The 18,580-nt window shown below is 41.9% G+C and overlaps 1 protein-coding gene and 1 long non-coding RNA gene across 2 annotated transcripts in view; one reads left to right on the top strand and one right to left on the bottom strand.

Moving 5' to 3' along the window:
* UBAC2 (UBA domain containing 2) overlaps positions 1-6,157 on the bottom strand; it is a 158,305-nt gene extending 152,148 nt beyond the window's left edge. The window contains exon 1 of the mRNA XM_039537449.1: positions 5,969-6,157. Within this exon, the coding sequence (XP_039393383.1) occupies positions 5,969-5,999 (31 nt within the window). The 5' untranslated portion in view covers positions 6,000-6,157. The remainder of the gene's footprint in view (positions 1-5,968) is intronic.
* A 743-nt stretch (positions 6,158-6,900) lies between these two features.
* LOC120404625 lies at positions 6,901-14,486 on the top strand. The gene is made up of 3 exons (XR_005598078.1): positions 6,901-6,937; positions 12,467-12,556; positions 14,311-14,486. It is a non-coding gene; the product is annotated as an uncharacterized LOC120404625 (long non-coding RNA).
* The last annotated feature ends 4,094 nt before the right edge of the window (positions 14,487-18,580 follow it).

Below are 18,580 nucleotides of genomic sequence, written 5' to 3'. Positions count from 1 at the left end.
TATGTTTCATTGGAAAATTTCTGACCAGCTCTACTTGGGAGTGCTGCAGAGGCAACAGATTTGGCTCCTGAAGAGGTGATCATTTTTATCTATTCTTAAAAAGATACTGCCAATCTTAGAAGCAAGTCCCCTCCCATTTGTTCCTTGTTTAGAAAGTTGTAGACTACAACTAAGGCTACCAAGTGGCAAGATTAAATTGGTAAGGAGCTGAGGAAGGCACCATTTAAAAAAGAAAAAGAACCCTCAGCATTTTGTTTTTAAAGAAATTTTTTTCAATGGCAAATGGAACAGAGCTAAATTCAGCCAACACACAAACTCATCTAGCCATCCCCCTCTTTGTCTCCAACCACGGAACATATAATTTTCTTACTATTTGCGTGCACTGCAGGAAACGTGGGGTCTAACATGTTCCACACTAGCTTCCTGGTACTACTGAACAAAATATGAAGTAATATTAAACCAAGGAATAATCTGATGTTTTAGGTTTAGGAGGATTTTATTATTTGCATAGCTGCCTGTCAGTATGCATACTACCCTATAGCTTTGTGTGTGTTGTGCAAGTAGCAAAACACTGTGTCAGCTCCCTGCCTTGCAAGTTCCGACCCCTTCCCCAACCCCTCTCTCATTCACTAAATGCAAATAGCCTTCTTTGTTTTTTTCCCTCGCAGACCAGATAAGCAGCTGCTCCAAAACGGATCCCCCCCTCCCGCCCACCGTGCTGCTTCTCTCCTCAAGCAAACACTAGCTGTGGACATTCCAAAGGGATCCCCCTGCCTGCCTCATTCACTGCAAACAGTAGCTGTGTTTGTTTTTTAGATAAGCAGCTCTGGGAGCCCTGAGTTCACAACAAAACAAAGAGAAGCATCACAACAAAACAAAGAGTGTTATCTTTACTTAAAAGCATTATGGGAAGGTTCTGGAGGTCAGTTACAGCGTAGTAAGATTAATCACTGTTTATACAGGCACCCCAGCGCTGTTCTCTTTATTCCTCTCGTCGAGGTGGGAGTACATGCAGAGCTGTAGCCAGGGAGATACAGCGCTGTATGTGCCTTGCCAGTGTGGACGGGGAGTAAGTTACAGCGCTGTAAAGCCACCACCAGCGTTGTAACTCTCAAGTGTAGCCAAGCCCTGAGAAATAAAGCACCTGGAAAAGACTTTGGGTGTAGTAGTGGATCCTTTGTGGGGAAGGGCCAGAACCTTACAGTGTGGTTCTTAGAACATTTTCTCGTCTCCTATCTACACAAGAAAATGATTGTAAAGAACTGGTATAATACTGTAGGTTCTCTAGACCAACCAGAACAGCCATGTTACCAAACTATTACAACCCTAGTCTTTTTATGGCCATGCGTACACTTGGAATTAAAAAAAAAAAAAAATCCTATCAGTGATAACTCTGAACTAGAGAAGGCTTCAGCAGCTCCTGGCATTTCTACCACAGTGCCTATGCCACAAGCTGTTAGAACCTTTACTGTACTAGAGAGGTCACCGATGTGAATTTTTTTCTCTAAAAATTCCAATTGTATCCATGGCCATAAAAAAAAAAACACACGTGGTAACATAATTTGGTACAATAGTAATACACGGTTTAGTCTCATCTACACAGGCAACTCCAAATCATTAGGGAACTACCACATTCCTAAACTGACAGAATTTGTAGTGTGGATTTTCCTTTAATATGTCAATAGCGTCACAGGCATAACATTCCATTTTTGGTTCAGAATGCCTTTTCATTCTAACCCCGTTTTCATTCCCTTCCTACTTTCCCAGAAAGTTAGTTATGAGTCTAACATATTCTCAGTCCAAGATTATTTTAGCTTTAGAAAGTCAGAAGGAATTTTATTCATCAAATTTAAAGTTATTCACCCATATGAGTGTTTTCACTAGCTGATGCACTTCTCATGTGCTCTTTAAAAATGTTTTTACTTCATCAAATAATTAACAGCTGTGCATTAAAAACCTTCAGCATTGAAGTATTGGTTAAAGATAACTATTTTTTGCTTTAGTTGATTTCAAACAGAAATTTAACCTTATATTGTGACAAATGCAAGAACATCACCATCAGCAATCACAAGCATTGAATAGTTTTTTGTAAAGCCTTGTCTACTGTAGACAGCTATACTGGTAAAGATTTCTAGAGGAGACTCAGCTTACAACAAAATAGTTGTTTTGCTACGCCCTCAAATGACAAGATACATCACAAAAAACTTTCTTTGACATTATAAACTGCACCTATAATAGGGCTTTTGCTGGCATAGCTATGTCAGTTAGAAGTGTGATTTCTTTCACACTCCTAACCAACTATGCCAGCAAAACTTAAGTGTAAACCAATCCTAAATCAATAGTCTAACATGTACACCATCTTAGAAAAACATATGTGCATAGTATTTCTCTTAATTTAACTCAGATTAGGAAGTACATAAAACGCATGTGTGCATGTATATACACATATGCATACAAAGAAGGTGTGTGTGTAGGTGCATACACACACACACACAGTCTATCTAAAAGGCTCTCCTTGTCTGCCCTCTATCTGTGATTTGCAACTTCTATTTTTTCAATAAGTAAAGCAGTAATAGAATCAGCACGGAGAAAAAATTTCCCTATACCCTGCAATGCCAGTTACTGAGCCTATATATTCTGTACTTTGAAACAACTGCAATACTTATCTGCTCACACTACGGGTTTGTCTTCACTACAAAATCTGAGTATGGTTTAATGTGGTTGTAAAGAATACAGTTAGATGACACAGTCGTGACCATAATTTGTTCTGGTCTACACTGAGCATAATGTCATAATCCACATTGTGTCAGCTAACCAAACTCTTTACTGTCATTTTTAAACACAGTTAATTTTTTGTAATGTACATTAGCTCTGAGATTGTGTTCAATGTCTATAGAAATTTGTTTAAAATAACACATCAACTTGATGTGGTGTTGTAGCAGTTTTGGTGCCAGAATATTAAGAGAGACAAGGTGGGTGAGGCAGTATCTTTTCTTGGACCAGCTTCTGTTGGTGAAAGAGACAAGCTTCCGAGAAAAGCTCTGTTTAAGTTCATAAGCTTGTCTCTCTCACCAACAGAAGCTGGTCCAATAAAAGATATTACCTCACCCACCTTGTCTCACTAACATCAACTTGACATCTAGTCACTTTAAAAAAGTTAGTAGTTACAAAGACTACATTCATGCCTAAATTACCCTGCCAATTACACTAATTTTTATAATATTTTCCTATTTTCAAAAAGATTTTTCTATTCCTTATTACATGAAAGACCCACACAAACAACAGGGGAATTTGCCTAGGCAGGGCAATGGACTCTTTATTGGTGGACTCTTGAACCCGTGTACAGTCAGTTGCAATACTGGAAATAGCTGATATTTCACAGGAGGAAACTGTGGAACCAATTGTACAAAGTGCAGTCAAATGCAGAGTGAAACTGAAAGACCTGCCCCCTCTAATGTCATAGAATCATAGAACTGGAAGGGCCTTCAAGAGGTCATCTAATCCAGTCCTCTGCACTCAAGGCAGGACTAAGTATTATCTAGACCAGGGGTCGGTAACCTTTCAGAAGTGGTGTGCCGAGTCTTCATTTATTCACTCTAATTTAAGGTTTCGCATGCCAGTAATACATTTTAACATTTTTAGAAGGTCTCTTTCTATAAGTCTATAATATATAACTAAACTATTGTTGTATGTAAAGTAAATAAGGTTTTTAAAATGGTTAAGAAGCTTCATTTAAAATTAAATTAAAATGCAGAGGTCCCTGGACTGGTGGCCAGGACCCGGGCAGTGTGAGTGCCACTGAAAATCAGCTCGCGTGCCGCCTTCGGCACCCATGCCATAGGTTGCCTACCCCTGAAGACCATCCCTGATAGGTATTTGTCCAACCTGCTCTTAAAAATCCCCAATGATGGAGATTCAATTTATTCCAGTGCTTAACCATCCTGACAGTTAAGAAGTTTTTCCTCATGTCCAATCTAAACTGTCCTTGCTGCAATTTAAGCCCATTGCTTCTTGTCCTATCCTCAGAGGTTAAGAGCAGCAATTTTTATCTCTCCTCCTTTTAACAACCTTTTATGTCCCCTCTCAGTCATCTCTTCTCCAGGCTAAACAAATCCAATTTTTTTCAATCTTCCTTCATAGGTCATGTTTTCTAGACCTTTAATCATTTTTGTTGCTCTTCTCTGGACTTTCTCCAATTTGTTCATATCTTTGCTGAAATGCGGCACCCAAAATTGGGCACAATACTCCAGTTGAGGCCTAATCAGCACTGAGTAGAGCAGAAGAATTACTTCTCCCAGAATGAAGTTTGGTTTTTTTGCAAGAGCGTTACACTGTTGACTCATATTTAGCTTGTGATCCACTATGATCCCCAGATCTCTTTCCACAGTACTCCTTCCTAGATAGTCATTGCCCATTTTGTATGTGTGCAACTGATTGCTCCTTCCTACATGGAGTACTTTGCATTTATCCTTATTGAATTTTATCCTATTTACTTCAGACCATTTCTCCAGTTTGTCCAGATCATTTTGAATTTTAATCCTATCTTCTAAAGCACTTGCAACCCATCCCAGCTTGGTATCGTCCACAAATTTTATAAGTGTACTCTGTATGCCATTATCTAAATCATTGATGAAGATAATGAAAAGAACCGGATCCAGAACCAATCCCGGCGGGACCCCACTCATTATGCCCTTCCAGCATGACTGTGAACCACTGATGATTACTCTCTGGGAACAATTTTCCAACCAGTTATGCACCCACCTTTGACTAACTTCATTTAGATTGTATTTCCCTAGTTTGTTTATGAGAAGGTCATGAGACAATATAAAAAACCTTACTAAAGTCAAGATATACCACCTCTACCACTTCCCCTGTATCCACAAGGCTTGTCAAAGAAAGCTATCAGATTGGTTTGACATGATTTGTTCTTGACAAATCCATGCTCACTGTTATTTATCAGCTTATTATCTTCTAGATGTTTGCAAATTGATTGCTTAATTATTTGCTCCATTATCTTTCTGGGTACAGAAGTTAAGATGACTGGTCTGTAATTCCCCAGGTTGTCCTTATTTCCCCTTTTTAATAGATTAGCCCTATATTTGCCCTGTCCAGTCTTCTGGAATCTCTCCGATCTTCCATGAGTTTTCAAAGATAATTGCTAATGGCTCAGCTATCTCCTCAGTCAGCTCCTTGTCAACTCTGAACAACAGTAAGTTACTTTATTTGCAGAAATACTTTTTTCTTTTACATTCCCTTTACATACAGCTAAGTTTACAAAAGCAGTTTACAACCAGCTTGTCTGGCATATATAGATCCAGGCTAAACCATGGTTCACATAGTTCAGTGCTTTGAGCATTGACCTAAGGTTATGAGTTCAATCCTCAATGGGGGCATTTAGGGATCTAGGGCAAAAATCTGTCTGAGGATTGGTCCTGTTTTGAGCTGGGGGTTGGACTAGATGACCGCCTGAGGTCCCTGCCAACCCTGATATTCTATGATTCAGTGTTTTAAGATCACATCAATACTAGCTGGGAACTATTTTTCCTGTCATAGGAGTTACCCTGGTACAGATGGTCGGTAACACACAATTAACTTCAGGAGAGAGAAGGGAAAACGGAGACCTGAACAAGCACAATTAAACCGAACTGTGCTCCGCTTTCAAAGCGGTGGCTCTGAGGGGCGGGGAGGCTGTTTCCATCCACGTTTGGTTGTGCCGAGAGGGGAACCACGCGTGACCGCGCACACGGCGTGAAACCCGGCTCCCGTGACAAGACGCAGAGCGGCGAGGCGAGGCTCCCTCGCTAGAGTCCCAGAGGCTCCCGCCTTCCCGGGGCGGGGGGGGGAGGCTCGCGGCGCCCCCGCGAACGCGGACACTGCGGCGCCCCCGCCCCAGCAGCCCCCGCCCCCGAGAGAGGGCGCCGCCAGCGCCCCGGGCCCGCCCCCCTGGCCAGGGGCTCCCGATACTTACACAGCCCGTTGGAGCCGGTGCTGGGGAACATGGTCCCCAGCCTTGGCGCGGAGCGGCGCCCGGCCCGGCCCGCCGGGGAGTCTCCCGAGAAGCCCCAGGAGGCCGGAGCCAGCCCGAGGAGGCTCGGCGGGGCCCGGGGACGAGCTGTAAGGCGGCCGGGATGGGCCAAACCGGGCCGTCCGTGAAACCCCGGCGCCCTCTACCGGTCCCGCCGCCTCCCTGCAGACAGCCCCAGGCGGAGAGCGCGGGAGCCGCCAGCGCCCCCACCCTGGCCGACGCTCGCGCCCTGCTCCGCAGCCGCCCCACTGCGCGCTCACTGGTGACTCGCCCCTGCCCTGGGGCTAGTTACCCCCTTACTAACCACTGACCTTCCCCTGCCCACGCCTAGCGAGGACCTATGTCCCCGCTGCGGCCCCTGCCATCGCACGCCCCTGCCGTAGTGCTGTGGGCACCGTTTGTTTGGGCGGGGGGCGGCTGCTTTAGGAGGCTCAGCTAAGCTGCCTGTAACTGTACTTAACATATTAGACAACAGATTTGTACACGGACTAAGGCCCCATCCTGCAAAGACTGCACAGGTGCTTAACTTAATGCACTGTGACTAGCCCTACTGAAATCAAATTAAGTTCTCACAGGATCAGAGCCTGAAGGTGGAAAGATATTTACATATTGAATAGGCCTCTTTTAAACTTAAAAAGACAGTAATTGGTAAGAGCATAAATTGTTGTACTTTAAAAGAGGAAGTAAATTGTTCATGGTGCCACCCTGCTAATTTCATTATTCGGGTTTTCATAAATGAAAAAAAGGATGCAATAATACCCTTTGTAATTTCATCATTCATGCCCGTCACCCCAACCGGGGTATGGGCCGCCAACAACAGATCTCCATAGTCTTCTATCCTGGGCCATTCGCTCTAGCTGGTTCCAGGTATAGCCCATTTTTTTGCTATCAACCTGAAGGTCGCGTCGCCAGGTAATTTACCACATGACATTTGTTTTTTAAAAATCAGTTCCCCATTCAAATGCCTGTAATAAATAGAAAATACTGAATAAAACTGTACTTGCTTTATCACTTCAATAACTAAACAGTGGATAGTTTTTGTCTGTAATTGCAACCATGCGCATGTACATTTGAATGTGGGACTTTATGTGGTATGCCCAGGCATCTTCCCTGTTTTAGTTTGCTGACGGCAAAGCAGAATTGTACAAAAGTCCTGCTGTCTGTCATCAAACACACTGAGTTATATTCTGGTGTTCATGCTTCCCTTTATAATAAACATACAAATTAAATCTTTGGCCTATCAGCCTTAACAGCCTTTTCATAGTATTGTAAGTAAGTGAGGAAAAAAATGTTTCACAGTTAGCTTTGAAAAATTAGAGGACAAAGATGATAATACAGGCATAAATAGGAATCGTTGTTGTTGTTGTTGATGATAGAGGCTGACGCATCAAGCCAAATCTGTTACTTCCATAATGGACACAAATAATCTGATGACGTTTGTCATAAACAGATAGTTAAGGGTTAAGGTCTCTTTTACCTGTAAAGGGTTAACAAGCTCAGTAACCTGACGGACACCTGACCAGAGGACCAATCAAGGGACAAGATAATTTCAAATCTCTGTGGAAGGAAGTCTTTGTTTGTGTTCTTTGTTTTGGGGGTTGTTCTCTCTTTGGATCTAAGAGGGGCCAGACATATATCCAGGCTCTCCAAGCTTCCTGAAGTATTTTCTTCTATTCAGTATAGTGAGTATTAGAAAGGCGGATTAGTCTTATAATAATTTCTGTATTTGCAAATGTGTGTTTGCTGGAGAAATATCTTTATTTCTGTTGGCTGTTACTTTTGATTATTCTGAGAAAGGGGGTGGGGAAGTCCCTCTAGGTTTATAAGCTAGACCCTGTAATATTTTCATCCTGGTGTTACAGAGATAGTGTTACTTTCTTTCATAGAATCATAGAATTCAAGATCAGAAGGGACCATTATGATCATCTAGTCTGACCTCCTGCAAGATGCAGGCCACATAAGCCAATCCACCCACTCCTGAACTAATTCTCTCCCTTGACTCTGCTGTTGAATGCTCCAAATCATGATTTAAAGACTTCAAGTAGCAGATAATCCACCAGCAAGTGACCCCTGCCCCATGCTTCGGAGGAAGGCGAGAAACCTCCAGGGCCACTGCCAATCTACCCTGGAGGAAAATTCCTTCCCGACCCCAAATATGGCGATCAGCTGAACCCCGAGCATGTGGGCAAGACTCTCCAGCCAGACCCTCTGGAAAAGGCTAACAATATCCCAACATTGATCCTTTGTACTAATTACCAGTGTGGCACGTTATTGACCTATTGACTAAACCCGTTATCCTATCATACCATCCCCTCCATAAACTTATCCAGCTTAATCTTAAAGTCATGGAGGTCCTTCGCCCCCACTGTTTCCCTCGGTAGGCTGTTCCAGAATTGCACTCCTCTGATGGTTAGAAACCTTCGTCTAATTTCAAGCCTAAATTTCCTGACTGACAATTTATATCCGTTTGTCCTCGTGTCCACATTAGCACTGAGCTGAAATAATTCCTCTCCTTCCCTGGTATTTATCCCTCTGATATATTTAAAGAATGCAATCATATCTCCTCTTATCCTTCTTTTGGTTAAGGAAAACAAACCGAGCTCCTCAAGTCTCCTTTCATACGACAGACCTTCCATTCCTCGGATCATTCTAGTGGCCCTTCTTTGTACCCGTTCCAGTTTGAATTCATCCTTCTTAAACATGGGGAGACCAAAACTGCACACACTACTCCAAATGAGGTCTCACCAACGCCTTATATAAAACGGGACTAGCACCTCCTTATCTCTACTAGAAATACCTCGCCTAATGCATCCCAAGACCGCATTAGCTTTTTTAACAGCCACATCACATTGCCTACTCATAGTCATCCTACGATCAACCAGGACTCCTAGGTCCTTCTCCTCCTCCGTTACTTCCAACTGGTGCGTCCCCAGTTTATAACTAAAATTCTTGTTAGTCATCCCTAAATGCATAACCTTACACTTCTCATTATTGAATTTCATCCTGTTACTAATACTCCAGTTTACAAGGTCATCCAAATCTCCCTGGAGGATATCCCGATCCTTTTCCGAATTGGCAATACCTCCCAACTTGGTGTCATCCGCAAACTTTATCAGCCCACTCCTACTTTTGGTTCCGAGGTCAGCGATAAATAGATTAAATAAAATCGGACCCAAAACCAAACCTTGAGGAACTCCACTGGTAACCCCCCTCCAACCCGACAGATCACCCTTCAATACGACCCTCTGCAGTCTCCCCTTTAACCAGCTCCTTATCCACCTCTGGATTTTCATTTTGATCCCCATCTTTTCCAATTTAACCAGTAATTCCTCATGCGGTACCGTATCAAATGCCTTACTGAAATCAAGATATATTAGATCCACCGCATTTCCCTTGTCTAAAAAATCTGTTACTTTCTCAAAGAAGGAGATCAGGTTGGTTTGGCACGATCTACCTTTCGTAAAACCATGCTGTAATTTGTCCCAGTTGCCATCGGCCTCAAGGTCCGTAACCACTCTCTCCTTTAAAAATTTTTCCATGACTTTGCATACTACAGATGTTAAACTAACAGGCCTGTAGTTACCTGGGTCACTTTTTTTCCCCTTCTTGAATATAGGAACTATATTAGCTAATCTCCAGTCAAACGGTACAACCCCCGAGTTTAGAGATTTATTAAAAATCATCGCTAACGGGCTTGCAATTTCACTCGCCAATTCCCTTAATATTCTAGGATGAAGACTATCCAGGCCCCCTGATTTACTTCCGTTAAGCTGTTCAAGTTTGGCTTCTACCTCAGATACCATAATGTCTACCCCCATATCTTCATTCCCGTCAGTCCCTCTACCACTATTCCTTAGCCCTTCATTAGCCTCATTAAAGACCGAGGCAAAATATTCGTTTAGATATTGTGCCATGCCAAGATTATCCCTAATCTCCACTCCGTTTAAAGTTTTAAGCGGTCCCACTTCTTCCTTCTTGGTTTTCTTCCTATTTATATGGCTAAAAAACCTTTTGCTATTGGTTTTAATCCCCTTCGTGAGGTCCATCTCCACCCGGCTCTTTGCCTTTCTCACTGCTTCCCTACACCCTCTGACCTCAATAAGGTAGGTTTCTTTGCTGATCCCTCCCATTTTCCAGTCCTTGTACGCTTTCTGTTTTTTCTTAATCACCCCTCTGAGACGCTTGCTCATCCAGCTCGGTCTAAAACTGCTACCTACAAACCGTTTTCCCTTTCTCGGGATACAGGCCTCTGACAGCTCCTGCAACTTCAACCTGAAGTAACCCCAGGCGTCTTCCGCCTTTAGATCCCTAAATATGTTAGTCCAATCCACTTCCCTAACTAGTCGCCTTAATTTAGTAAAGTTAGCCCTTTTGAAATCGTAAACCTTAGTCTCAGATGCAATTTCGTTTATCCTTCCATTTATTTTGAAACGAATTAGCTCATGATCACTTGAGCCAAGGTTGTCCCCTACAACTATTTCCTCAACAAGGTCCTCGTTACTCACCAAAATCAGATCTAAAATGGCATCCCCCTTGTCGGTTCAGCAACTACTTGATGAAGGAATTCATCAGCTATCACGTCTAGGAAAAGCTGAGCCCTATTATTATTACTAGCATTTGTTTCCCAATCTATATCTGGGAAGTTAAAGTCTCCCATGATCATACAGTTCCTATTAGTATTTACCTCCTTAAAAACATTAAAGAGCTCTCTATCCATATCCAGGCTAGATCCCGGCGGTCTATAGCACACCCCAATCACTATCCCAGGGGACGCTCTAGTAGTTTTCTTCCCCAATGTCACCATTGCCCAAACAGACTCCGTATTATCCATTGCATTGCTAGTTATTTCATTACATTTCACCTCATTATTGACATACAATGCTACTCCCCCACCTTTACCTTTGTTTCGGTCTTTCCTAAACAGCACATACCCTTCCATACCTGTACTCCAGTCATGGCTACCGTTCCACCATGTTTCGGTTATTCCTACGATATCCGGTTTCAATTCTCGGACCAGGAGCTCCAGTTCCTCCATTTTGTTACCTAAGCTTCTCGCATTGGTGAGCAAACATCCTAATTTTTGCTGTTTGGCTCCTCTCACCCTTTTCACCCAACTTGGTAGGGACACAGTACTACCAGTATGACCTGTCGGTCTAGTATCCGTCCCCCCCCTCTTCCTTATACCTAACCCTCCCCCTCTGGCTATATCTGTTGTTATCCTGTTGTTCTCACTCTCAATGTATAAATTTGGCGTGGAGAGTACCTGGACCTCTCCCAACCGTCTCCCCCCAATGTCTAGTTTAAAGCTCTTTTAATCAGATGAGCCAGCCTCCCTCCTAGAATTCTACTTCCTTCCCTACTTAGGTGGAGCCCATCCCGTGAGAACAGTTCTCTGTCCCTGAAAGCCTCCCAGTGCCCATACATCCCAAAGCCCTCCTTGTAACACCACTCCCTCAGCCAACTATTTATCGTCTCGATCTTGTCACCCCTTTGACACCCTTCCCTAGGGACAGGTAGAATCCCACTGAAGATCACCTGAGCCTCAATTTCCTTGAGCGTCTTACCCAACCTGGCATAGTCTCCCTTGATCCTCTCTAGCGAGAATCTAGCTGTGTCATTCGTTCCTACATGAAGGATGATCAACGGGTTCTTACCTGCTCCTCTTAGGATCCTTTTCAACCTCAGGTCCACATCCCGTATTTTAGTGCCCGGTAGACAGCACACCCTTCTGTTCTCTGGATCGGCCCTGGTCACAGGCCTGTCCAACCTTCTCAGTATAGAATCCCCAATCAGATAGACCTGCCTTTGCCTGGGGACAGTGCGGTCCTCTAACCTATCCTCCGTCCCCCCTGGTTGCAAGCTCCTTCCATTCCTATCATCCCTTTCTTTCTTTTTAAAAAAAATATTTCCTTTTAAGAACCTGATTGATTTCTTCCCTTGTTTGGAACCTCGGGGGGGGGGGGGGGAGGTGAATCCCTTTTTGTTTTGATTCAAGGAGTTTGAATCAAGGTGATCTCTCCCGACGGCTAAGGGAGGGGGAGGTGGGGGAATGGGCTATTTTTCTTTGTGTTAAGATCCAAGGAGTTTGGATCGGTGTACCCCGGGAAAGTTTTGGGGGAACAGGGAGTGTGCTAGACACTGGAATTTCTAGCTGGTGGCAGCATAACCAGATCTAAACTAGGATTTAAGTTTAGTGGAGCCCATGCAGGGCCCCATCTTCTGGACGCTAAAGTTCCAAGTGGGGAATAAACCTATGACAAAGTTGTTTACTAAATACACTGCAAAATGCTGTTGTCCTTATTTCTTGTGTTGCTAAATGTACTGGAACTAAGAGGTAGTATATCTAATAAATTGTTTGATTTCAGCAGAATTGTATTTTTACAGCTGAGAATCTTTACATCCCTAAGCTGAACTAATTGTTCTTTCAACTATCTTTTTCAGTTCTTCTGATTTGCAGTATAAAAAGTGCAGCAATCTGCATGGAACTTGGAAGGAGGAGCACAAGTTGCAGAAGGGAAAAGTTTGGAGGAGGTACCAGAACTTCATTCTATATCAGGGGTAGGCAACCTATGGCACGTGTGCCAAAGGCGGCACGCGAGCTGATTTTCAGTGGCACTCACATTGCCCAGGTCCTGGCCACCGGTCCGGGGGGCTCTGCATTTTAATTTAATTTTAAATGAAGCTTCGTAAACATTTTTAAAACCTTATTTACTTTACATACAACAATAGTTTAGTTATATTTTATAAACTTCTAGAAAGAGACCTTCTAAAAACATTAAAATTTATTACTTGCACTCGAAACCTTAAATTAGAGTGAATAAATGAAGACTCAGCACACCACTTCTGAAAGGTTGCTGACCCCTGTTCTATATGCACATGGTTGAAACATTAGCTGTGGTTGCAGCATCTCTGCAAATACAGGGTCAGTTTCCTTTTACAAGCATGGAGCTTTTTCTTGTTATTACCCAGCACATGGTACATGAAACAGGAGGGTTCATGAAGAATTACTTAACCTTTACATCATCCTGAGAATTATGCAGATTAGTAGTCACAGACACTGAAGAAATACAGAAAAAAAATAGATTTTTAAAATTGAGACTATTTCACTGCACCCATAAAGGACAAGATTATTAATATATAGGTTTGGGTTTTCCATTATAATGCTTCATCCTTGATGCACATTCTAAAAGAAAATATTTTCTTTAATTCTGTCACTCAAGGTGAATCTTATTAAAATAATAGAGTTTAAATTAACATTTTAATTGTCTCATATGAAGCTGAGGCAATTACAACACTGCAGACTTTGGTAACCAATTTCATTCAGACTTGGTATTAAAAAAAAAGCTGACATTTTTATGACCCCAAGATTGAATGAAGTTGCCAAGCAGCTGTGGAAATACTACTATTGTTAAATAATGACCTAGGCCCATTCTAACATAAAGAAGTTATTGTAACTGGATGGATTCTAGTCAGACTTTTCTATTGGTTACAGTCTGCCATATTGTAATTTTCAGAGGCTGGCGAGTACGGTAAGTTAGGATATGTCTACACTGCAAATAAAAACCCACAGTTCATTGCAGTGTAGACTTCCAGGCTTGAGCTGCAGCCTGAGCTCTGAGCCCCTCCCACCTTGCATTGTCCTAAAACTGGGCTCCAGCCTGAGCTGGGAAGTCTACACTGCAATTAAACAGCCCCTTAGGGTTGCAGAGCTCAGGCTGAGTCAGCTGGCCTGGGTCAGCCATGATTGTGCAGTATAGATATATATCCTTAGTGGCCTGAGAACAAGACTTGTGCTATGTTCAATATATACAATACATATCAGACCGATGAAGATGGTAGAAAGGGAGCAAGAAAGTGTGGGTTTGTGTGCTCAACAAAAATGGAAACCTTTGTGTTACATTAGCATACCACTAGACAGCACTGAGAATGGATCTCGTTTGGTACAGCACAAAATACCCACTAATCAAAAACTTAAAAAGTTTCAAGATAATATATTTTCAAATACTGCCAAATTTAGAAATTTAAACTATAATATTAGATACATTCCTTAAATTTTCCTATAAGATACTGAACCTAGCTGTAAATAACTGAAGTTTGAAAGCAGTCGTGGAATGGCTCTGTAAAAATTTAAAGACTGTGGGTCTTATGCTGCCAAAATATTGTAAAATAACCTTAACGAAAATGAGATTAAATCCTGAAATCTTCTGCAATACCTGTGTGGAATGAGGTAGAGATAACTACCTTGCTGCACTAAGAAAAAACATCTGTTTTTATTTCTCTGTAAGGAATTGCAATATGAAGGGACAAGAGAAACTCCAATTTGGGGCTTACAGATCTGGTAGCAGAGACTACAGGTTCAGTTTTGAAGGTTCCCCTAGACTGTTGATCCTGCGAGGTGGGCGTGTGGAGAGAAACTTTTCTTTCACCAGACAATTTTAATGTGTGGCAAGTGATTCTTAACATTCAGTTCAAAAATTGGATGGAAATTAATACTATTACATCTCTGAAGGATTTAAGCATGTGTTTTGTTGAATAGGAATGGATGTAGGCAAGTACTTAAGTGATTTGCTGATTGGGGCCTTATTTATTATAATCTACAAGCAAAATGAAATAGAATTAGTAATGGTGCTGGCACATAACATACCAAACTCCTCCACAGTGGTCAATATTGCCATCTCTAAAGCTAGAGACTACCAGGTGTCACAAGTTGCCTTTTGACCTATTTACCATTATTTAAGGTTATTGCGTAATTCTATAAACATATTACTGAATCTTTAAAATATGTTATAGCACACTTGTATGAAAAATGTTGAAGCAGCAAAGAATCCTGTGGCACCTTATAGACTAACAGACGTTTTGCAGCATGAGCTTTCGTGGGTGAATACCCACTTCTTCGGATGCAAGTAGTTGCATCCGAAGAAGTGGGTATTCACCCACGAAAGCTCATGCTGCAAAACGTCTGTTAGTCTATAAGGTGCCACAGGATTCTTTGCTGCTTCTACAGAACCAGACTAACACGGCTATCCCTCTGATATATGAAAAATGTTGTATTTCTGAATTATTATGCCATCCTTTTTTGGCTTTAGATCAGTAGATATAAGAAGCACATTTTGTTACATATATGCTGTAAAATAATTCTGTGGAAGTTTCCTTACGGAAATACAGTGGATACTAAATTATTTCACCTGAAACTGGAAGAGGACTATCTTTTGAGGGCTATACTTGTATAGTTAAAGCAGCACAGTCTTCCGTGTGGCCAGAGTTATAGTGACTTTCTACCAGCATATCTATTCCCATATGGGAAAGGGAGTAACTATACTAGTATGTTTCAGTTTAAAAAAAAAAAAATCCCTAACCAACGTAGTTATACCGGTAACATTTTCAAGTGTAGACCAGGCCGTAGAGGTAATTTAGTCTTTGCATGCAGCTACCCTGGTGATGGGAGACTATTAAAAGCCTATGTAGATATTGTGTCTCTCTTGAGTTTTGTGGTTGTCAAGGCTGATACCCCACTCCGGCATTTTGAGTGCAGAAGGCGGGGGCCCACAAGGATTCTAAAAAATAATACTGGCCACTTCAGGCTTGTATTAAACTCCCACGGTTATAGCTTCTCTCTGACCTTGGATGGGTAGATGCTGCCACCACCCAAGTGCAGAATGCCTTTGAGCACCCAGGAAGGCACACTTGGGAATTCTTTCCTGAGGGGTACCCCACAAGCCCTTTCACCACCATCCCCCTCTGGGGAATAGCTGAGAAAGAAAAAAAATCAGCTGCTAATTAAACAAGATGTGCACAAACCTCTTAAGACACAAAAATCCAATCCTGTTCTTAAAAAAGGTAAATTTTATTAATAAAAAAAATACATCTGAGAACTCAGCTATTGCTAGATTTTAAAAAAGAGCAACTACAAGGATTAAGCACCAAGAATAACTTTCTTGAGGTCCAGTTTAAAGGTTACAAGAAAAACAAAAGCATCTGGGGTTAACACAGAGAAACCCACAAGCCATAAAGAAATAAAAGGAATAAACCTAATTGTGTTTTCCTAGACATTTCCTGATCTACTTACATATCTGGGGTTTTAAATGAGTAGTTTCTAGATATGATACGGATGATTTTTTCATACCTGGCCCAAGCTTCTCACAGCATAACTGCTCTGTCCCTTTTCTTTGGGAGAACAACCACAGACAAACAAAATGGACTCTTGTTTCAATTTTTAAAAGTTCTAGCCTTCCCATTGGCAATTTTGGCTAGGTATCCACTCATTTCCTTTTACCTATGCGTAGCAGTGAGATTTTTTAACGCTTTACAAGTAGAGCAATTAGAGAACATCTACTAAGAGGGATTTTATAGCTACTGGCTGGCTGGGTGTCCATAAAAGGGAGCTAATCCCACCCTTCATTTATCACAGTGGTCTTGTATGATCACTAGTCATATGAATTATGCAGATATTCTGCATTATTTAAGTGTAAAGTATTGTCCACTTTTGGAATTAAATTAGGTGGCTGAAATTATTGGACTTAACACTTCTCTTGGAACTGATCCCAGAATAGGAAAGCTAGTACTTATCTGCTAAGCCACTCAGTACAAGCTTAAAGGGGTTTGTCACTGCCCAAGTGTCAGTTTAAATTTCCTCATTTATGTATTATATTTAGGTAGTGTGAACAATATGGTAGATTCAGAACAAACATTTAAATTACCTTTTCCCAAAAAAATTTAATTAGGAATTATATTGTTAACCATTCTAACATGGCTAGCTGAACGTTTTCTAGCTTGTTTTTCCCTTACATATGCAATGTTTTTTAACCAAATGTAAACACTAAGGCACCTAAGCTCTAAGGGCCAGAAGCTACCCTTGCTATACATCACAGAGGATAAAAAGAAAAAGAGTAAAGCAAGGTGGAAATGCCCCCAAAGGTCTCTGTGCTAACACCACATGATTGGAGCTGTGTGGAGGTGGGGGAATATTTGTGCAGGTGAATGGCATGAGCAGCTGTCTTGAATCCCACAATTCCCTCCAAGAACAGCAAATTTCTGAGAAGAAATCCATGCCAGAGCTAATGCTTCAAAAAGCATCATCACCTCCCACTATGGTTTCATTCCCCGTTGGAAAAGGTGTGAGAAGAAAGAATGTATTGTATAACTGCAGGGCAGAAACCCCTAGTAATTCAGCTTGCTCCCAGGAAATTGTAGGAAATTAGGGGAAAACATTAAAGGCAGGCTCTCTGCATGGATGTTCACTGGGTGGGAGTCAAGCAGAGGACAACAATTCCGATCACTTGTCCGCAGGCAGCTAAGCTTCAAATTGTGTTGCCCAGCAAGGAAATATAGTTGTCTCCATGTCTGAGCTGTGGTATCATTCTCTCAGAGAAATTGAATGGAAATGTTATTGCTGCTGTAATTGTCTAAAGCAAAGGTTCTCAGTGTGGTGTTCAAACTAAAACTCCAGTGCAAAATCCTAATAGTGATCTCATATGGTTTATGTCAGCTATCTAACAGATCAACACATCTGACTGACACACATTCTATGCATTTGGGGCATTGTTTTGCCTTACCAGGGAGGAGAGGTCAGTGTTTAGGTTTTACATTAGAGTGCAAGTTTGATAAAGTTGGGGTAGATATTGCTTAAGTATCTGTTGGAGATGACAGAAAGCCTTATGGAGCATTGGCAGGTGTTTTTTATAGTGTTGTGGGAAACATGAAGGGAGAAAAGTATGCACAAGTTTTCCCCTTAAGTTCTTATTTTTGTGCTTGTAAAGTTCTGCATAGAAGTGCTGTGCCCTGCCACAACCTTTACTGTCACTAAACATGGCTTTTGTTGGTTAATTTCCTGATTTTTTTTTTATTTATGAAGCTTTGGTATAGCTCGGTGGATAACTCCTCAGAGTCAGGGAGAAAGGGAGCTGCGCCTGCCTGGGGATCAGAGGGAGAAACTACTACAGACACTTCTGACTATGTCAACCCTCCTGAAATGTGTGAGAGGCTGTGGCCTGCCTCAGTAAATTCTCAGTGTGTCTATAACATTTTGTTACCATTTAAAACAAGAGCACCAAGAACAACCCTCCAAGTTTAGCAATGACAACATAACCTCTTAGTTGGAGGGAACATCACTCACTTCCTGAAACACTCTGTAGTTTCTCATGGACTTCTAGAAACTGGATACAGCCACGAGCAGCTAAAGCTTGCCTGCTTTACACCAGCAGCTCTGCCTATGCGCTCCCCTTTCCTGTGAGCTCCCTACCTCCAACCTCTCAATATAAAGTACACTTCTCCACATGCCAATGTGGGGCACTTGCAAGTGTGATGGCCAGCACCAGGGATTGAAGCTACGATTTCCAAAGCTAAAAGTCATTATAGCTTGTGCTAAAGAGTCTGGGTCTCAAGCAGAGAGCTAGCTCAGACTTGTATATAGCCTCTGTGTATTAGGTACAAAGGGGAATACAACTTACATTGAACAGTGGCTTAAACAAGCAAAATCTGTGACAATGACTGAAATGTGTATTTTGGTGTTTCACAGATTTCTCATAGTTTTTAAGTAAAAACCTGTTTTAAAGTGAT

The sequence above is a fragment of the Mauremys reevesii genome, linkage group 1 (genome assembly GCF_016161935.1).
Source record: "Mauremys reevesii isolate NIE-2019 linkage group 1, ASM1616193v1, whole genome shotgun sequence".
Lineage (NCBI taxonomy): Eukaryota > Metazoa > Chordata > Testudines > Geoemydidae > Mauremys > Mauremys reevesii.
This window is presented reverse-complemented; position numbering and strand designations above follow the sequence as displayed.